General features: G+C 43.4%; 1 protein-coding gene across 4 annotated transcripts in view; it reads left to right on the top strand.

The window, feature by feature from the left end:
• HECW1 (HECT, C2 and WW domain containing E3 ubiquitin protein ligase 1) overlaps nucleotides 1–16,788 on the top strand; it is a 432,582-nt gene that overhangs the window by 173,692 nt on the left and 242,102 nt on the right. For all 4 annotated transcript variants that reach the window (XM_029926571.1, XM_029926585.1, XM_029926561.1 and 1 more), the window contains exon 3: nucleotides 13,404–13,728. In XM_029926571.1, the coding sequence (XP_029782431.1) occupies nucleotides 13,404–13,728 (325 nt within the window). The remainder of the gene's footprint in view (nucleotides 1–13,403; nucleotides 13,729–16,788) is intronic.

The raw sequence follows: 16,788 nt of genomic DNA, 5'->3' as shown, positions 1-16,788 counted from the left end.
TGGTCCTTAATTTATAACAAAATAGCTAAGAATATACAATAAAGAAAGGAAAGTCTTTTCAATAAATCATGCTGGGAAAACTGAAACAGCTACATGCAGAAGAATGAAACTAGACCACTATCTTACACCATACACAAAATAATTCAACATGGATTAAAGACTGGAATTTAAGACCTAAAACCATAAAATTCCCAAAAGAAAACAGGCTGTAGTCTTCCATCAAGTCATCTTCAACTAGTGATTATTTTCACATCTTGGCTGTTGAAAATAAAGCTGTTGAATACACGGGTGCATATATGTTTTCAAATTAGTATTTTCACATTCTTTGGATAAATGCCCAGAAGTGGACTAACTGGATCATAGGGTATTTATATTTTAATTCTTAAAAGTTATTTATTTTGAGAGAGAGATAGAGAAAGCAGGGGAGGGACAGAGAGAGGAGGAGGAGAGAGAGAGAGATTGAGAGAGAATTCCAAGCAGGTCCACACTGTTAGCACAGAGACTGATGCGGGGCTCAAACTAATGAACCATGAAATCATGACCTGGGCTTAAATCTACAGATGGATGCTTAACCGATTGAGCCACCCAGGCACCCCATATGTTTTAATTTTTGAAGAACTCTTGGTACTGTTTTCCACAGTGGCTGCACGGATTTACCTTACCACAGTGTATCAGGGTTCCCTTTTCTGCACATCTTCTCCAAGACTTGTTATTTCTGTCTTTTTGGTAATAACTAAGAGGTGTGAGGTGATATCTGATTGTGGTTTTTACTCATATTTCCTGGTAATGAGTGATGCTGAACATTTTTCCTGTGCTTCTTGCCCATCTGTATATCTTCTTTGGAGAAATGTCTCTTCAGGTCCTCTGCCCATTTTTAAATCAGGTTGTTTGGGTTTTTGCTGTTCAGTTACTTGAGTTCTTCATATATTTGGGATATTGATTCCTTACTGGATATATATGACATTTTTCTCAGTGATTTTGTGGGGCCGGGGGAGGGATTAGGGATCTCACTCCAAAGGCAAGGGAAACAGAAGCAAAAGTAAACAAATTGCACTGCATCAAACTACAAAGTTTCTGCACACAAAGGAAACCATCAACAAAATGAAAAGGCAGCCTACTGAATGGGAGGAAATATTTGTAAAATTAAATTGGGTAGGACTTAAAATATGTATCCTGGTTCTTTTACGTTCTGATGGGCTTGCACCATTCTCCCTTCAGGAGTATCCACCCCGCTCTGGCCCTGCATTTGTTTCTTCTGGTAACTCTTCCCTTGGCACTAGGGTAGGTGTGACTCCTCAGAGGGCTTCGCTGATTTTTCACACAAGCGTGTTCTTGTTTTCCAGGGCAGATGCCATAGCTTACACTCTCATTCATTGTCCAGTGTTTGACACATGCATTTGTTGACTGAAACATGAAGATCGGCTGGGAACCCACCTTTAGCAGTTTAAGACCGTCCTGAAATGTGGCTCTAGCCACCTCTGAGTAATATTAATAAAGCCAGAGTAAAATGCTGGCCTCTGACTATGGGTCATAATTGAGGTTTTGACATGGAGCGCATGTAACAGAGGTGTTAAGACCTGTCCTCTGCAAAGAACAAAGCTAATGTATTGGAAATGCATGCACTTAAGATTCATTAGCAGGTACTGTGACTCCGAAGGAACTCAAGATTCATCTTGAACAGCCTTTCAGAAACCCAAATTACTTCATTTCTCATTTCCCTTTTAATATCACTGTCTCTTGGGGCTTTGTGAAAAAGCCTAAGGAGCAGTTTGAATGGCAACCCAGGTATCTCGTTGTGGTGACACTGTCTCTGTTGCTGCCTTCCTGCGAGGGGGAGCTGTGTGTCTGCTGCTCCTACATCCCGTGGCTGCTCCTACAGCTGTCACTCCTGGGAAGGATAGGAGACTTTAATCTCTGATGTTTCCCACCTACGAGGTAAAAGGGAAAGTTAGAGATGTTATCTGAATAATTAATTCAAGCCTCAAATGAAAAAACTGTATTTTATTTCTAAAATATCCAGGCACCTGGGTGGCTCAGTCGGTTAAGCCTCCGACTTCAGCTCAGGTCAGGTCTCACGTTCGTGGGTTCGAGCCCTGCGTCAGGCTCTGTGCTGACAGCTAGCTCAGAGCCTGGAGCCTGCTTCCAGTTCTGTGTCTCCTTCTCTCTCTGCCCCTCCCCCTCTCATGCTCTGTCTCTGTCTGTATCAAAAATAAATAAGACATTTTAAAAAAATAAATAAATAAAATAAAATATCCAGATCATTGAGACTCTTGTATCCTATTTATCTGGGTAGGCAGCTTATCTTTTAACTAACTGAAATGGCAGCAAGTGCTCTTGAATATAATACTGCATCACTGAGACCCACGAGTTTTAGGCAATCAGCTTAAGAGTGAAAAATGTCTTAGCCAGATGATAATCATCTAGTGTGCCTTCGGGTGATTGTTACAGAGAGTCAAATTAGACGGTCTTCTCATTAAATTTAATGTAAACCTATACCATACTATTGAGCAAAGATCCCCCATGGCTGGGAATTGTTGGGAGAAGCAATGGGGCTTGTAATTTCAATGTCAGCTGCATCCTTTGTGCATCACAGACAGGCTCAAGTGATGGTCCCAGGCATCCAAATAAGAGAGAGACTAGAAGAAAACCATTCTATTTCTTTAGTCTGGAAAACTGAAAATACTGTCTAAAATCCCCAGCAGACTATAGCTTTTGTCCATGATTCCAAGCAGCCTCAATTGATTATCCCTTCTCCTTCGTTCTGAAAAATCCAAAAGGTGTATTGGTATGACAAATGTTGGAAGGGATTCTCTGTGAAAGATATTCAAGAATTGCAGCAGTGTGTCATGTTTGAAAAAGGAATGGCTAAGTGTTTCTTTTCTCTTAATATTCTTTTAGAACTGAGCGAGACACACATGAGAAGTCAAGTAGGGAACACCATTATCTGGATAACCACAGCCTGAATGCCACTTCCCAATCCACTCTAGCCGTAATCTTAGTGATGTCTCTCCCAACGCCATCAGAGCCGAATAACCAATTCTATTTTTTGTTTTCAAAATAGAATACTTCCTTCCTTTTGCCATTTCCATAAATAACCAATAATAATGTAATATGGTACTTATCTAGGTCACTTGATTTGCTGTTTTGACCATGGGGATATTCTGATGCTGTGGGAACTTTCCGAAGACTTTCACAGATTTAGATGCTTGTCCATTTAGTTGAGGTTCACTTGAAAAGCAACGCTTTGTCTCTGCTCTTATGTTAACTCTCTCTTCTATAGATGTTCAAATCTTGATGGAGACGCTGGTGGGTTGATTTTTCTCCCTATCATTCCAACTTGCCCAATCATATTATCTCAAATCACTAAAGGGGCTCCTGGGTGGCTCAGTCAGTTAGGCATCCAACTCTTGGTTTTGGCTCAGGTCATGATCTCACAGCTTTGTGGGTTTGACCCCCACATCAGGCTCTGCAATGGCAGCATGGAGCCTGTTTGGGATTCTCTCTCTCCTTCTTTTTCTGCTCGTCCCCAAGATGCATTGTCTCTGTCTCTCTAAAACTAAATAAATAAACTTAAAAAATACCTAAATCACTAATGATAGGCCTCATTCTTTTCAGTAGTATCAATTCTTAATTATTTCCTTCTTCCAAGGGATATCTCCTGATTTAAACCGTCTTTACTGACTCTTGTGTTATAACCTGGGTGCTGAGCTGGGACAACCTGGTGTGGCTAAGGGAATGAGTGACAGCTAGCAATGGGCTTGAGCAGCCTGAATTAGAAATATCAGGAGCGGGCACAATGATGGGAGGGGAGGGGCTTGGGAAGGAATGCATCACCTGGGACCCCATCTGGCATGTGAACTGGCCATGCCATTTCTCAAGTTAGGGAGAAGGATAAGTATGACACAGAGGGGAGAGACCAGATGTATGCTATTTATGTTTGCCTCTTTATTACTGCTGTAAGTTGTCATCCCAAAAAATGGTCTCACGTATTCATGCTGAATTAATATCAGATGTGGATGTGTTCATCTGGGGCACTTTGAGAGCAAGAGGAAGTGCTGCTGTGGCTGGTTCAGCTCCCCTGTGTATTGATCATGGGTCATCCTGGGTAATGTTCCCAAGACAGGCACTTCTGTTAGCGCTGCAGTCCAGACTGGTGCCTTCCTCCATCCTGACGGGTGATCTAAAAAAGCCATTTTGTTGACCTCTTCCCCTCCTGAGGGGAGAGCTGTGCATATCTATCTACCTGGCCAGTAGTTCCCCCAGGACTTTGGCAGAAACTGTCTTCCATGTTCCTTCAGTCCGAAGGACTGTGTTCAGAATCACAGTATTCATGAGGGCACAATGTAGGGGAGCCCACCACCACCTCCTAACCTATCTTCAAAAGGGCTCAGTGTCCCCAAAAGAAACACCTCTCTCCTTCCCTTGGCTTTCTTGGCCTTAACATTGGTTTTGATTCTGCTCCAGACTCACACTCCCGCCTCCGCCCTGCTTTTGCTCCACATACCCTCTGCTTCAGACACACTGGTCTTTCAGTCCCTGGACATACGTGGGCCTCTCTTCACGCCTTTCCATATGTTCTTTCTGCCTAACACATTTCTCTCTAAGTCTTATTTCCTTCCCTAACAAATGAGTAATTATCTTCCTATCCTGCAAATCCCTCTAAACTTATTTCTTTGTCACCCTCTATTAGAATGATTAATTTCTGTATCTTCTCACCACTAAATAGTATCCAGCCCAAAGCATATCCCTCATCTCCAGTGTGGCAAAGCCACACTGTATGTGCTCATGTATGTTTAACTTACATGTTAGTTAGCCCTAATATACCATTGGTGATGTTACTTTGCTATATAATGGTAAGGAATAGCCTTTGTTCTGTATTCTATGGCAAAATAAGATTACAAATACAGTATGTTCCAGAAAATCAATCCAATTCAGTTTGTATTGATGTAAATGTTGGCAGAGCTTTGAAAATGAAGGATGCAAAAATCTTGACATTTATCTCTCCTGATTAGTTCTGAGCAAAGTGTCCCAGGGCAAATGTTATTAAATGATGCAGTGTCCCCACCAATACAGTGAGGCACAAGTACTACTTGCCCTAGATGCACTGAGACTGGTGGACTCCCAGGTGAATGCAAGGACCACAGGCCACCAGTGGAAACAGGCCACACCTGGTGATGTCTGTGTTCTCCAAGACTATGCCTTGGGATTGCTCCTTAATTTACACACCCCCTCAAGGATTTCCCCAAGGACCTCAAGGACCTTGTTCCTTTACCTCTCATCCTTCTACCATGAGATTTAGAGCCTTGGTTGCAGATGGCACTATGAGTTTGGACTTAAGGGACCATCTGTTGAGGGTGCTCCATACAGGCAGACTTGGCTTTCACGATTGCCCTAAAACAGGCTTCCCCAGACATAGTGGGCTCCTTGCCCTTCCCACTCCTCTCACTGCTCTGGGCTGATGTTTCTAAGGTGAACAGACAGTATCATTTCCCAGATCAAAAATCTCCTGTGGCCCCTCCTCCAAGGAGGAGGTCCTATGTCTTGGTGTCATGGGAGCCTCTCCTCTCTTCCCCCCTGGCTGCCCGTCCTGACACTCTTCCAGGCCACTGGTAGGAGCCTTGCTCAATCCACAGGTACACCATGCTTCTTTGTCAAGCTCCGCCTGTAGACACAGAGTTCCTTCTGCTTTAATTGGATTTCCCTCTGCCCCTGCCTGGCTGGTGACCTTCCCACTTCTCCTTCCAAATATGGTGCCTCTGTTCTCCTGCCTGAAAGGGCATTTCGAGCATCTGTCTCCTTCCCATGAGGACCTTGCCTACCTCTCCTGTCGTGGTCCTTGTCATTGTATCAGAGCTGACCACTTAAATGCTTGCCTTCTGTGCAAAACTCTTTGAGGAGAGGAGCACTATTTAATCCATCCCTCTGTGTGAACTCGATACTTGGCGCAGTGTCTCATACATACTAATGACTCAATAAACATCTGCTCATTGAATAGGCTAAAGGAAGGAAGAAAGCAAAAGATGTTTTTTTTACTTAAAAATCTCACCAACTATGCTGGGCCCAGCCTCCCAGGGGGTGCCAGAACTTAAGAGAACATCTCTTTGGTGCCCTGAACGTCACTACAAATAATAAGGTACTTAAAGATTAACTTCAATATGGATGCAAACTTAGCACCTCATTTGCAATCTTGTGGAAATGTCCTTCTTAGAACTATATTCATTGCCTGACCACATTGCCAATTAGTCGGCAGCTCTGAGCAGGACTGTGAATAGAGGAGCAAAACACACTGTGGCTTACCTTCTTTGCAAGCCTGATGCTCCCTCCTGAGTAAGACAGTGGGGTCCTAGCCATGGAGCCTGGGTTCCAGGCATGGCTGTGCTGCTCTCGTGCTGTGCCCAGGGCAGGGCAGTGCCCATTTAGAGCAGGAGGATGGATTGGATTAGACCTCTCACCACTCACTCTGGGTCAGGTTTGTTAGGCAGGTAGAGGTGCCCTGGGTATAGAAGAGACACAGTGACCCCACTTGGCACAGCAGCCCTGCAGGGCTCCAGGAGGGGAGCTCTAGTGGTCAGGGATGTGGCTCACAGCTGCCCAGTTCTGCAGCCTCATTGCTCCCCCACACTCCCACCAGGTGGCTCCCAAGTGGTCAACGGGGTCCCTGGAGCTTGGGTGCCATGGCCTGCTGGAGCCACACTGGAGTTCTGGGAAATGAGAACATATTCTTTACTTTAGCATGTCAACACATAAAGAAGGAACTTTTCCAACTTGCATCAAGATGGGGCCCTCCTGAGGAAGACAAGGACATGTCTGAGATTGAAAAAGGAAAGACATCTGTGCATTTCTATTCATTGTCTGTCTCTTTTAAGTCTGTCCATCTGTCTACCAATCTCTCTCTCTCTCTGTCTCTCTGTCTCTCTCTCTCTCTCTCTCTCTCTCTCTCTCTCACACACACACACACACACACACACACACACACACACACACTGGAAAACCACTTTCAGTGACATATATTTTCAAGTAGATCAGAAGGAGATGCTTCCCTTCAATAACATGGGACAGCCCCCCTGTCTCCTACCTTCCTCTCTCTCTTCACCCCCAACACCCTACCCATTATTCTGGCCATAGAAACTTCCCAGACTTTGACAGCTTTGTTCTTAAACACTTCCAAGCATAAACCTCCCAGATGGCCCAGAGTTGCACCAAGAATTCCAGATTTGACTGAAGTGGTGACAGGTGCATATCCTCAAAGCAGGAGTAGGCCTCCTGCTCACCTCTCTTACATGTGAGCTGCAAGAATGGCGTCGGAGCAACAAAGATGTCCCTCTGCCACCATCACTGGGGGCCCCAGAGAGAAGTGTGGGTGGGGGCTGTTCTGTTCTCTTAAACCTATTGTTGGATTTGTTTTCCATTGGTAAGGCTTTTTGTGTTCCTAAAATAATTCACTTGACTGTCATTTCAACAAATCCCTTGTCTGTTAAATCATGACTTCCTGTGTGGATATTCCTTGACTTAGTTTGATTTGCTTATTAAAATTTCTTCCGCCTAATGTTCCCTTCCAGCCGGCAATGTGTGGGATTCTATTTCTTCTTCAAAGAGCCCACACAATTTAGTTTATGTAATTCTGTGATATTCCTCTGCACAATGGCCAGCACAAAACACAGTTCTTCAACACATGACTTCAAGACTTAAAACACAGTTTTGAGGCATAGTCTCAGGGACAGGTGTCAGGAGCTGAAGTGTTGGATAGAGATGGTAGTATTGCAACTACCTCCTACTTTCCTCGTTGGAAGTCCTTGGCCATCTGACAGATCACAGCCACCTCTGTCCCGTGAGCAAACATGTGAATGTACAGGCAAGACTCGGATCTCCGAATGCGAAATGCGGAAGGGGATCCAGGGGTGGAACTTCACCTCATCCCCACCTCTCCCTTCTTACCACTGTCATTCAGGAGCCTATAATAAGGATTCTTAAAGCCTTGTGCTTTAAGCAAAATAGGCACTGAGAAGGTTTTCTGAACTCAAACAGCAGAGCATCGTGTCATGGCTCTGCAACACAGAGACAGATGGACCCCATCCCAAACCATCCACTCATTCATTCATTCATCCAACGAAACATCTACTGAGCACCCACTACCTTCTCACCAGGCATTGCTTTAGCTGGAAACGCAGATCCAGAGGAGGTGGGCAAGGCCCGTGTTCTTTTGGCACTTGCTTATTGATAGAAGGGAACTGATAAAAAATAAGACAGTTGTAGCTAGAACAGGTCATTCAGGCTCCAGTTTATCTGCATCAAGGCCAGACAGAGAGATGTGGGGTTGAAAATAGGCACTGAATTGGGAGCAGGAGGTTTGGGGCATAAGGGGTGGAATAAACCCAGTGGGGTTTTGAATGTGGTCAGAAGGAAACACAGCTAAACACAGCCCCTAATAGACTCTTTCTATTATAAACTTGACTTCTGTCAAAAACGTGTGCAAGAATCTGCCACTGTTTGTGGTTTTAAAGGTTTTTAAAAGATAATGTTCACCACATCACATGGTGTTCCCTATATAAAGTCTAAAGTGAAGCACTTTATTAAGAACCTGGAGGGAGAAAAAAATTCTAATATTCTGATCATGAGAACTATGCTTTCTTTATATCTTCTGGGTTGTCAAAAAGATCAAAGGAGTATCTGAATCAGTTTCTGCAACTGTATCTGCCCAGGTTATACTTTGCTGAGAGCGCCTAAGAGTGATAAAAGTGCCCACTTCAGTCACACAGAACAGGCTCAAATCCCCGTTTCCTGCTGCAAGAGGACCTTGGGAATGTTTATTAACCACTGTTCTGAGCTGGGTGATCACTGACAAGGGAGGAGTGATACTCGATAGGTTTTTAATGTGATAATGCACCAACCTCCCGGCATAGAGTAAATGCTCATAATTATGATCCTTCTTCATCTTGCTACCTCGAGATTTCTGTCAGGTCTCTATTCTCCTATTTCCCTGTACATTTCTTCTGTGGTAAATTTTCTCAAATCTATTGTAGAAAGGGACAAATTACATGTAAATTTCTTTTAAGTTCCATTACTCCCTGATGACATAACCAGAGCTGAGAGTAAGGATTAAAAAGCTTCGGGTATCTACTTGCTCAAAATAAAATCTGTTCCTGAACTCAAAAAACTGTTATGGTCCTTCCTCCAGCTAAATAATGCCAGTTTCTATAACCTTGTCTCATATAATTTAATGAGGTTTCCTTCAGGGCCTGTGTTTTCCACTCACTGTTTTTGATTTCTTAGTGTAGAGGCAATTTGTAAGAATCATTTTCTCTATTGTAGATATGGCTTTTGTCCACTTTCTTTTCATTTCTGAGATGGTACTCACTCATGGACTTTCTGTATTTAAAAACAGAAAAGCTATTAATGACTTGGTCAGAAATTGACAAAGCAGAAATCGACAGAGCAGGTTCGTCTCCCTGTGTTTTGAAAATAAAAATCCATGAAAACATGTCTCTTCTCTAGAAGTGAGGACTTTTTCTTTTACGAGTCCATCTCCTTACAGAAGGTTTTGTTTTTGCTAATCTACTATAGTGAATAAGAATAACTTAAAACATTAAACATGCAAGGCCTGTTCCAAGGTTTTTAAAAATCCAAGAACAAATCACTTAATTAAAAACATTTTAACAATTTTGAGTTATTTAAGTTGCAAAAACAAGCAAACAAGTAAACAAAACATCATTGTAGGATCCTCTCTGCACGTAGGAAAGCAGCCAGCAAATGGAAGCTTACTCCCTAGGAAGTAGGTCACAATGTGATCAGATTGTTTTCAGCAGCTCACTCATTGGATTCATTTGTTCCAAGGGTCAATTAAAATCTATGCCTAACCCAGCCCACAACCAGAGAGCCTTGATTAAAACCAATAATTGGAAAATTACAGTGTTGCTGAAACTGTGACTAATATTCTCTTCGTCTCTTATAAGTGTCTATTACCCGTCACCAAGGCAAGAGAAAATAAAAGACACTTGAATTACTTAGTGGACTGGAGGAAAAAGAGGTAAGCAATTTAGTGATACTGTTAACGTCCTCCTCATACAGAGAATAAGAGAGCCACACCAGCTTGCAGAGGGTGAGGAGAAGGCAGGGCTCTGTCCCATGAGATTTGCCTTAGCGATTAGGAAGAATTGCGAGGTTGTAAAACAGTAGAATCAGTGTCTGGGAAGAGAGTGTTCTTTTATCCAGGGCCATTTAAAAGCAGGACAGGTCCACCTCTATCTCCCACTGTTCAGATGTGAAGGGAGAATGATTAAATTGTTTCTTCCACCTGGATGAGTCTATAGTGAATCCGTGTGAATGCCCGGGGAAAACAGCCACAAAGGAATCGCACGTTGGGAATCAGCTATCCACCTGCTGTGTTCAGGAGGCAGCTGTCCTGAGTCTTTAACAATAACACCTGTTTAGGGACATGATGGCATTTAGTTTTATGTTAGCCTTTGTATACAACGTTTTGTCTCTATTTTCTTCTCTCTCTGCACTATCTACTAACCTATCATGTCTTTCTGTTTTATCTATTTTGAATAGCAAACTTAAACCCTTTCTGCAAAAAGAAACAACATAATTGAAGAAAATCAATCATATTAATTAAAGTTTCAAGGCCTTTTTTGGGTGTGCATGTGCGCCAAGTCAGGCCTGTCCCGGGGAATACAAAGAGCAGGGAACACTGGCTTCAAGTCTTCACAGCATAGTAACAGGTCAACTAGCAGCAATACAGCAAGAATCTCTGCAGGGGACGGAGATTCCTGGGGGATCAGGGGCAGTACCGCATGTTCTGGGGAATGGGAAAAGGCTGGAAGGAGAGGTTATAGAGTTGGTGCTGGAGCATAATCTTGAATGCTTGAATCCAGGAATGGTATTCCTGCTGCAAGTACAAATGGAGAGGATGTGGCCAAAGACAGGGGAGAGAGAGTGCAGGCTTCAGGGAAGAGCTCCGAGGGTACCCTTATTAGTCCAGGCAAATGCCTTGATTCCAATCTAGTAAATTACTGACAAAGGTCTTCCTTGACTAATGTTTCCTTCTATCCCTTTGTTCCCACCACGTGGACCGTGATCCCTGGTGTAATTTGACAGTTTCAGGAGAGTTGCTTGGTTTCCAAAGAATTCTAATAAAAATACCACAGCAGAAGTGTCTTCCACAGAAGAGAAACCCTCTATAATCTCTTTTGAGGTCCTGACAGATACTACGTCGATAAAAATCCCTCCGCATCAACATCAAGCAAAAATATCCTTTTTCAAGCACGAACTTTTCAGATAAAGGGTTGCTCCCCTTCAAAAAATTGGTATATAAGATACTTTTACAAATACACTAAACAGTATAATGTTTGGTTTTTTTCCAGTTTTGTGATTAAACCAGTAGGGCCATGACTAGAAATGATTTTTGGATTTATTGCAGCAGGATTTAAGTAGGAGGGCTCTAGGGATGGTGTGAGGGGACCTTGGCCAGTGAATGAGCCTGACCAACCGCCCCAAACCTGTGTTTCACTAAGGCTTTTTCAGTAAAGCAATACCAGTAGTATTTTGTGTTTGTTGAGTACTTACTATGCTAAGGGCTTGATTAGCATTATTTCATTAAGTTCTGAAAACAGCCCATTTAAAAATGGGTTGCTGAGGACCAGAAGGATTAATTAAGTAAATCGTCTTGGGATACACAGGTTGGAACTTGGTAGGTACTGTACCAACTTTGGTTTAACCTGTACTTATAAACTTGGATATTTAATTCCCAGTTGTTTTTAATCTCCATAATAATATTGTAAGATGTTATTAGTCCACATAAAGTATACATACACTGCAGAAATTTTATGCTCTAGCAGCAGCCTTTCTTTTTTGAAGATTTTACAAAGGTCTCTAGACAAAGCTCCTGGAGGATGGTCAGGTTACCGAGGTCCTCTCTGAACTACCCACAAGAGCCAGCGCACCTGGGAAGTGCACAGATCACTCATGCTTCCTGGACTTTGCTGGCCTTCCTGACAGGAAGACTGGTTTCCAGGTGATGCTGTGGTCTGTCTGTGTTTATACTGTCACAATGACAAGCATTAAAAAAAAAAAAAAAAAAAGACCATATGGTACCAATAGTGTGATGAGATGCTTTCTGAAGTCTGGCTTTTCTGCCTATGGTAATTCCATGGTTACCGCCAGTGGGGCCAGAAGACTGCCTAACAAGAGACTCAAGTAATGAGTGAATAGGCATGCCACATGGCCATTAAGGACCGAGACACAGAATGCCAACACTGTGCTTCATCAGGTTAATGGACTTTTTACAAGTGCCTTGTTCTTGGAAGATGGAAAAAGTGCAGGCCTAAATTACTCCTAAATAGACTTATGTAATCTAAAGAGACTGTCGCTGGGGCTGGTCCTCGTGATGTGTAAACAAAAAGTCAGTAACTTGCATCTGATTGATGTGTGTAATAAGTACCTGCCCCTGGGATCTAAACTGAATGACTCAACACATTTTTAGGCCTTCATCTTCTCTTAAAAACAAAAGGGTTACTAGTTGTAGGATAGCATGTACTTTTAGAGTCAGGAACCCCCAAAAATGTACATTTAAATTCCAGTTTTAATATACTTTGATGAATTCAGAACACTTGCTTATTTCAAAAAAGTCCCTTGTGCAAGTTCGAAATGTTGTTTCTCCCCATGTTTTAAAAGCTACAAGTAACCCAGCTATTGCTGAGTATCGGCTCAACTCACATTAAGTGCTCAATGTTGCAAATGATAAAAATAAAAAAATGCATTTTTTTTCTCATCAGATACAATGGTTTCTACAATAACATTGGCTCCAAGGGAGACATAGTCCTCTGAGATTGGATTTTGTTGAAATTATGGTGTTTGAAAATTACTAAAGTATCAGAGGTCCTTAATAGAAATCTCAGATGACTGGGAACATTCTGTAGGTTAGAGAGTTGTAATGCATGACCAGTGACCTCACCCAGCAGGGACCGCCTCTAATTCCTGGCTGTGTGTAGGATCTCAAAGCCTGCAGGGATCACTAAAATGTTCAGTGATAATAGCCATAATCTACCCTAAAGAAGGATAAAATTGGATCCAACTGAATTGATGCTGAATTTCTCAAGGGATGGCACTCTGGGGACAGTCACACCACCAGGGCCATTTGGACCTCCTAATACCCATGGGCTAGAGGGAGCTGGGAGAGACAGACCCAACAGAGCATGGAAAAGCATGGCCCCTTGGGGAGCTTGCATTTTTGTTCTTGCCGTCCCTGTGTGAACCCTGGGGAAGATGCTTTGTGTCCTATTTCAGATCTCCTGTGGAGGGGGGCTCTCACAGCTCATCTCTCCCAGCACATCCTTCTTTCCCTGGGAAGACAGTGACTGTGGAGCTGGCCTCTTCCACCCCTGCTCATTGTCTGTTTGCCCCCACAGAATCTGTACCAGAACAGGTTTTTAGGCCTGGCCGCCATGGCATCCCCATCTAGAAACTCCCAGAATCGCCGCCGGTGCAAGGAGCCGCTCCGTCACAGCTACAACCCTGGCCAGTTCCACAGCATGGCCATCAGGACTGGCCCCCATGGCACCGTCACCATCCCCCGCTCCACCAGCGACACCGACCTGGTCACCTCAGATAGCCGCTCCACGCTCATGGTCAGCAGTTCCTACTACTCCATAGGGCACTCACAGGACCTCGTGATCCACTGGGACATCAAGGAGGAAGTGGATGCTGGAGACTGGATCGGCATGTATCTCATCGGTGAGTAGGACAACGCTCAGCCAGACCCGCTGACAGTGTGCCGCTGACAGAATGGTCTCTGCAGTGCGGTTTGGGTGGCCAGCGAGCGCAGCACTCACAATTCACTTTTACATACGCTTTAATTTTTCAACAGACTCTGTAGTTTAATTAAAGTGGACAATTTACAACCAAATATTTTATGCACCAATTTTTTAAAATTTATTTATTTATTTTGGGAGAGAAACAGCACATGAGTAAGGGAAGGACAGAGAGAGAGAGAAAATCCCAGGCAGGCTCCATGCTGTCGGCACAGAGCCTGATGTGAGGCTCAAACTCACCAACTGTGAGATCATGACCTGAGCTGATTGAAGTCAAGAGCCAGACACTTAACTGACTGAGCCACCCAGGCACTCCTGTACAGCAAATTCTAACACACTGCAGACCCGTGCGCTAAGGCTTCTCTTACCATCTCTACTCAGTGGAAGAAAACTGTGAGGTAGAAGGGCCAGCTATGATTGAACACGAATGTTATTACCATTTGCAAGTATAGAAGCTCTTGTAACTATGAGTAAGTTAATATCAAAAGCCTGTTTTCAAGTCCATATGTTCATAAGACCAAAGCAACACCATATACACAACCGATGAACGCACATCTCTGTGAGGGGCTTTAACTTAGTTTCCAACATAATCATGCTCCTTTTTTCATCTGTTCTTTGAACATTCTTACTGCTTTGTATTCAAAAGATGTAATGGGCTTCAGTGGGCAATGAGAGTAAGCAGACCACAGGCTGGAAACGGAGTAATGGCTGAGAGGAAAATGGCCGCACAAGTCTGTGGGCTGCAGAAAAGAGATCTCACAAATTAGAAATCACATGGAAAAATGTATTTGATCTATTTTACATAATAGAGTAGAGGGTGGTGGAAATTGATGTTAATCTATTTTATTTATTTATATTTTTTTAATGATTTTTACTTATTTTTGAGAGACACAGAGAGACAGCATGAGCAGGGGAGGGTCAGAGAGAAAGGGAGACACAGAATCCAAAGCAGGCTCCAGGCTCTGAGCTGTCAGCACAGAGCCCGACGTAGGGCTCGAATCCACGAACCATGAGATCATGACCTAAGCAGAAGCTGAAAGCTTAACCGACTGAGCCACTCAGGCGCCCTGATTTTAATCAATCTTCATTGGCAAGCAAAGGTGTGGTTGCTGGGGCATGGGAGCAGGGGTCGCTCAAGTCAAGTTCAAGGGAAGCCAGGCCTTCTGCTGTCAGTCGGTGCAAGGAGCAATTTACACAGTCACACACACAATGCTGATTTAACATCATGGAATATCACATAAACCAACGAATTGTTGTAAGTATTTCACAACCTGGACTGTTTTTCTGAGAAACTAAAGGGGATCTTACTGACTAACTAGCTGTGAGGGAAATATTTTTAGCCCTCTTACAGGTTTTGCCATCAGCTTGCCTGATGTATTTACAATATATGCATTATTGTAAAGATGGAGAAACATAATTTTTGAAACTTGTACACAAATAATGGCTACTAGCTAAATTGGACTTAGGTAAAATTGAATTTGCTTAAAAAATAGTTCTTGGGTAAAATTGTTTGGAGACCATTAATCTATCACACAGCTTGCAAAATAACAGCCCACCAAGCATATTTTTAGTCCACATTGTTTTAAATTTGATTAGTTATCAACATTGAAAAATGTAGAGATTTCACATTGAAATCCAAATTTCTAACTTCTTTCACAAAAGCCCTCAATTTGGCAGACTGAGCCTGTAATTCTACTTGGCTTTAGTTTACTAAAGTTAAGCATTAGCTGCCTCGTTTAGCCTGGTCTGCACCCTTCAGTTTTGCCACTGTCTCCCTCACACCCATTTCTACTTTCATTGTGAATGTTACTTGTTTAGCACCTTAGGCAATTAGGTTTTTGGCCCCAGATCTAGTTTTGAACCATCTCTTTGATGCTGTACCTTCCTGCAGTGGTGAGTCCTGATGTCATTCATTCATTCAGGGAACCACTGGAGGAGGAGCCTGTGTTGAAGGGAAGGCGAGAAATCCAAGGACATTCATCCAAGGTGAAGGAATGGGGGGCTCTGCAGCTCAGCCCTAGATCCAGTCTGTGGGTGGAGGTTTGGGGTGACTGGCACCCCAAGAGTCGATGAGGTCACTGTAGATTGTGTATAAAAGAGCACTGGAACGCCTCTGTCAGAGGGAGGGGCAGAAGAGGGGCTCACAAAGCAGGTGGAGGAGGGGTGGAGACTTAGGAGACTACGTCACAGAAGTCAAGAGAATGTGGCGGAGGAAGGAAGGGGCGGTCAGCAGCATTGAATGTCGTAAAACTCTGGGAATGAATAAGATCTGGTGTTAACATGACATTTTGACTGAGATAAAAGTAAACACAGCTCATCATCTTAGGATCTTAACTTGACAGTTTGTTCTTCTCATAGTAGCTGCACATATATAACTGTGAAGTTATTTAATGCAAAACGCCAACACTTTCGGCAACATAGCATTTCAGAAATAATTTCCAAATCCAAAATTATCTGTGAGTCTTAAGAGTTCATAATTTGCAAGTTCTTAGTAACGTATCTGTCAGATTTGCAGTGCCTTGCCAAAGATCGAATCACCAGTCTAGGCCTAAAGTTTTAGAGGTGATGATTTCATTTAATCTGTCATTTCACCACTGAAGAAATGCTGACGCAGTGGCTCCCAAGGCCACACAGCCGCCTCTCCTGGAGGCAGACCCCATGATGCCGACAGGAGCATCTCAGCAAACCTGGTGTGGTTCGGGTCAGGGCCATTCCATGCCAGTAGAAAACCTGTCCACGTGAGGCCAGCTTGAGATGCTTTTAGCTCTGGCCTCTGCAGGCAAACACGACTTTGCTTCTGCCATAGAGAATGAGACACCTGGATGGGGAGGAGGACATGTGGCCCTCTCACTGACACCAGTGCTGTCCTTTGCCAGGAACCTAGTGATGGGACAGTGACAGTAGCATTACCATTACTATTAGTGAAATCCCATTTGCTTGGCCTCCTTTATGAGTAGCCATGAGCTCCATACAGAGTAACAAA

This window comes from Suricata suricatta, chromosome 2, assembly GCF_006229205.1.
Source record: "Suricata suricatta isolate VVHF042 chromosome 2, meerkat_22Aug2017_6uvM2_HiC, whole genome shotgun sequence".
NCBI lineage: Eukaryota > Metazoa > Chordata > Mammalia > Carnivora > Herpestidae > Suricata > Suricata suricatta.
This window is presented reverse-complemented; position numbering and strand designations above follow the sequence as displayed.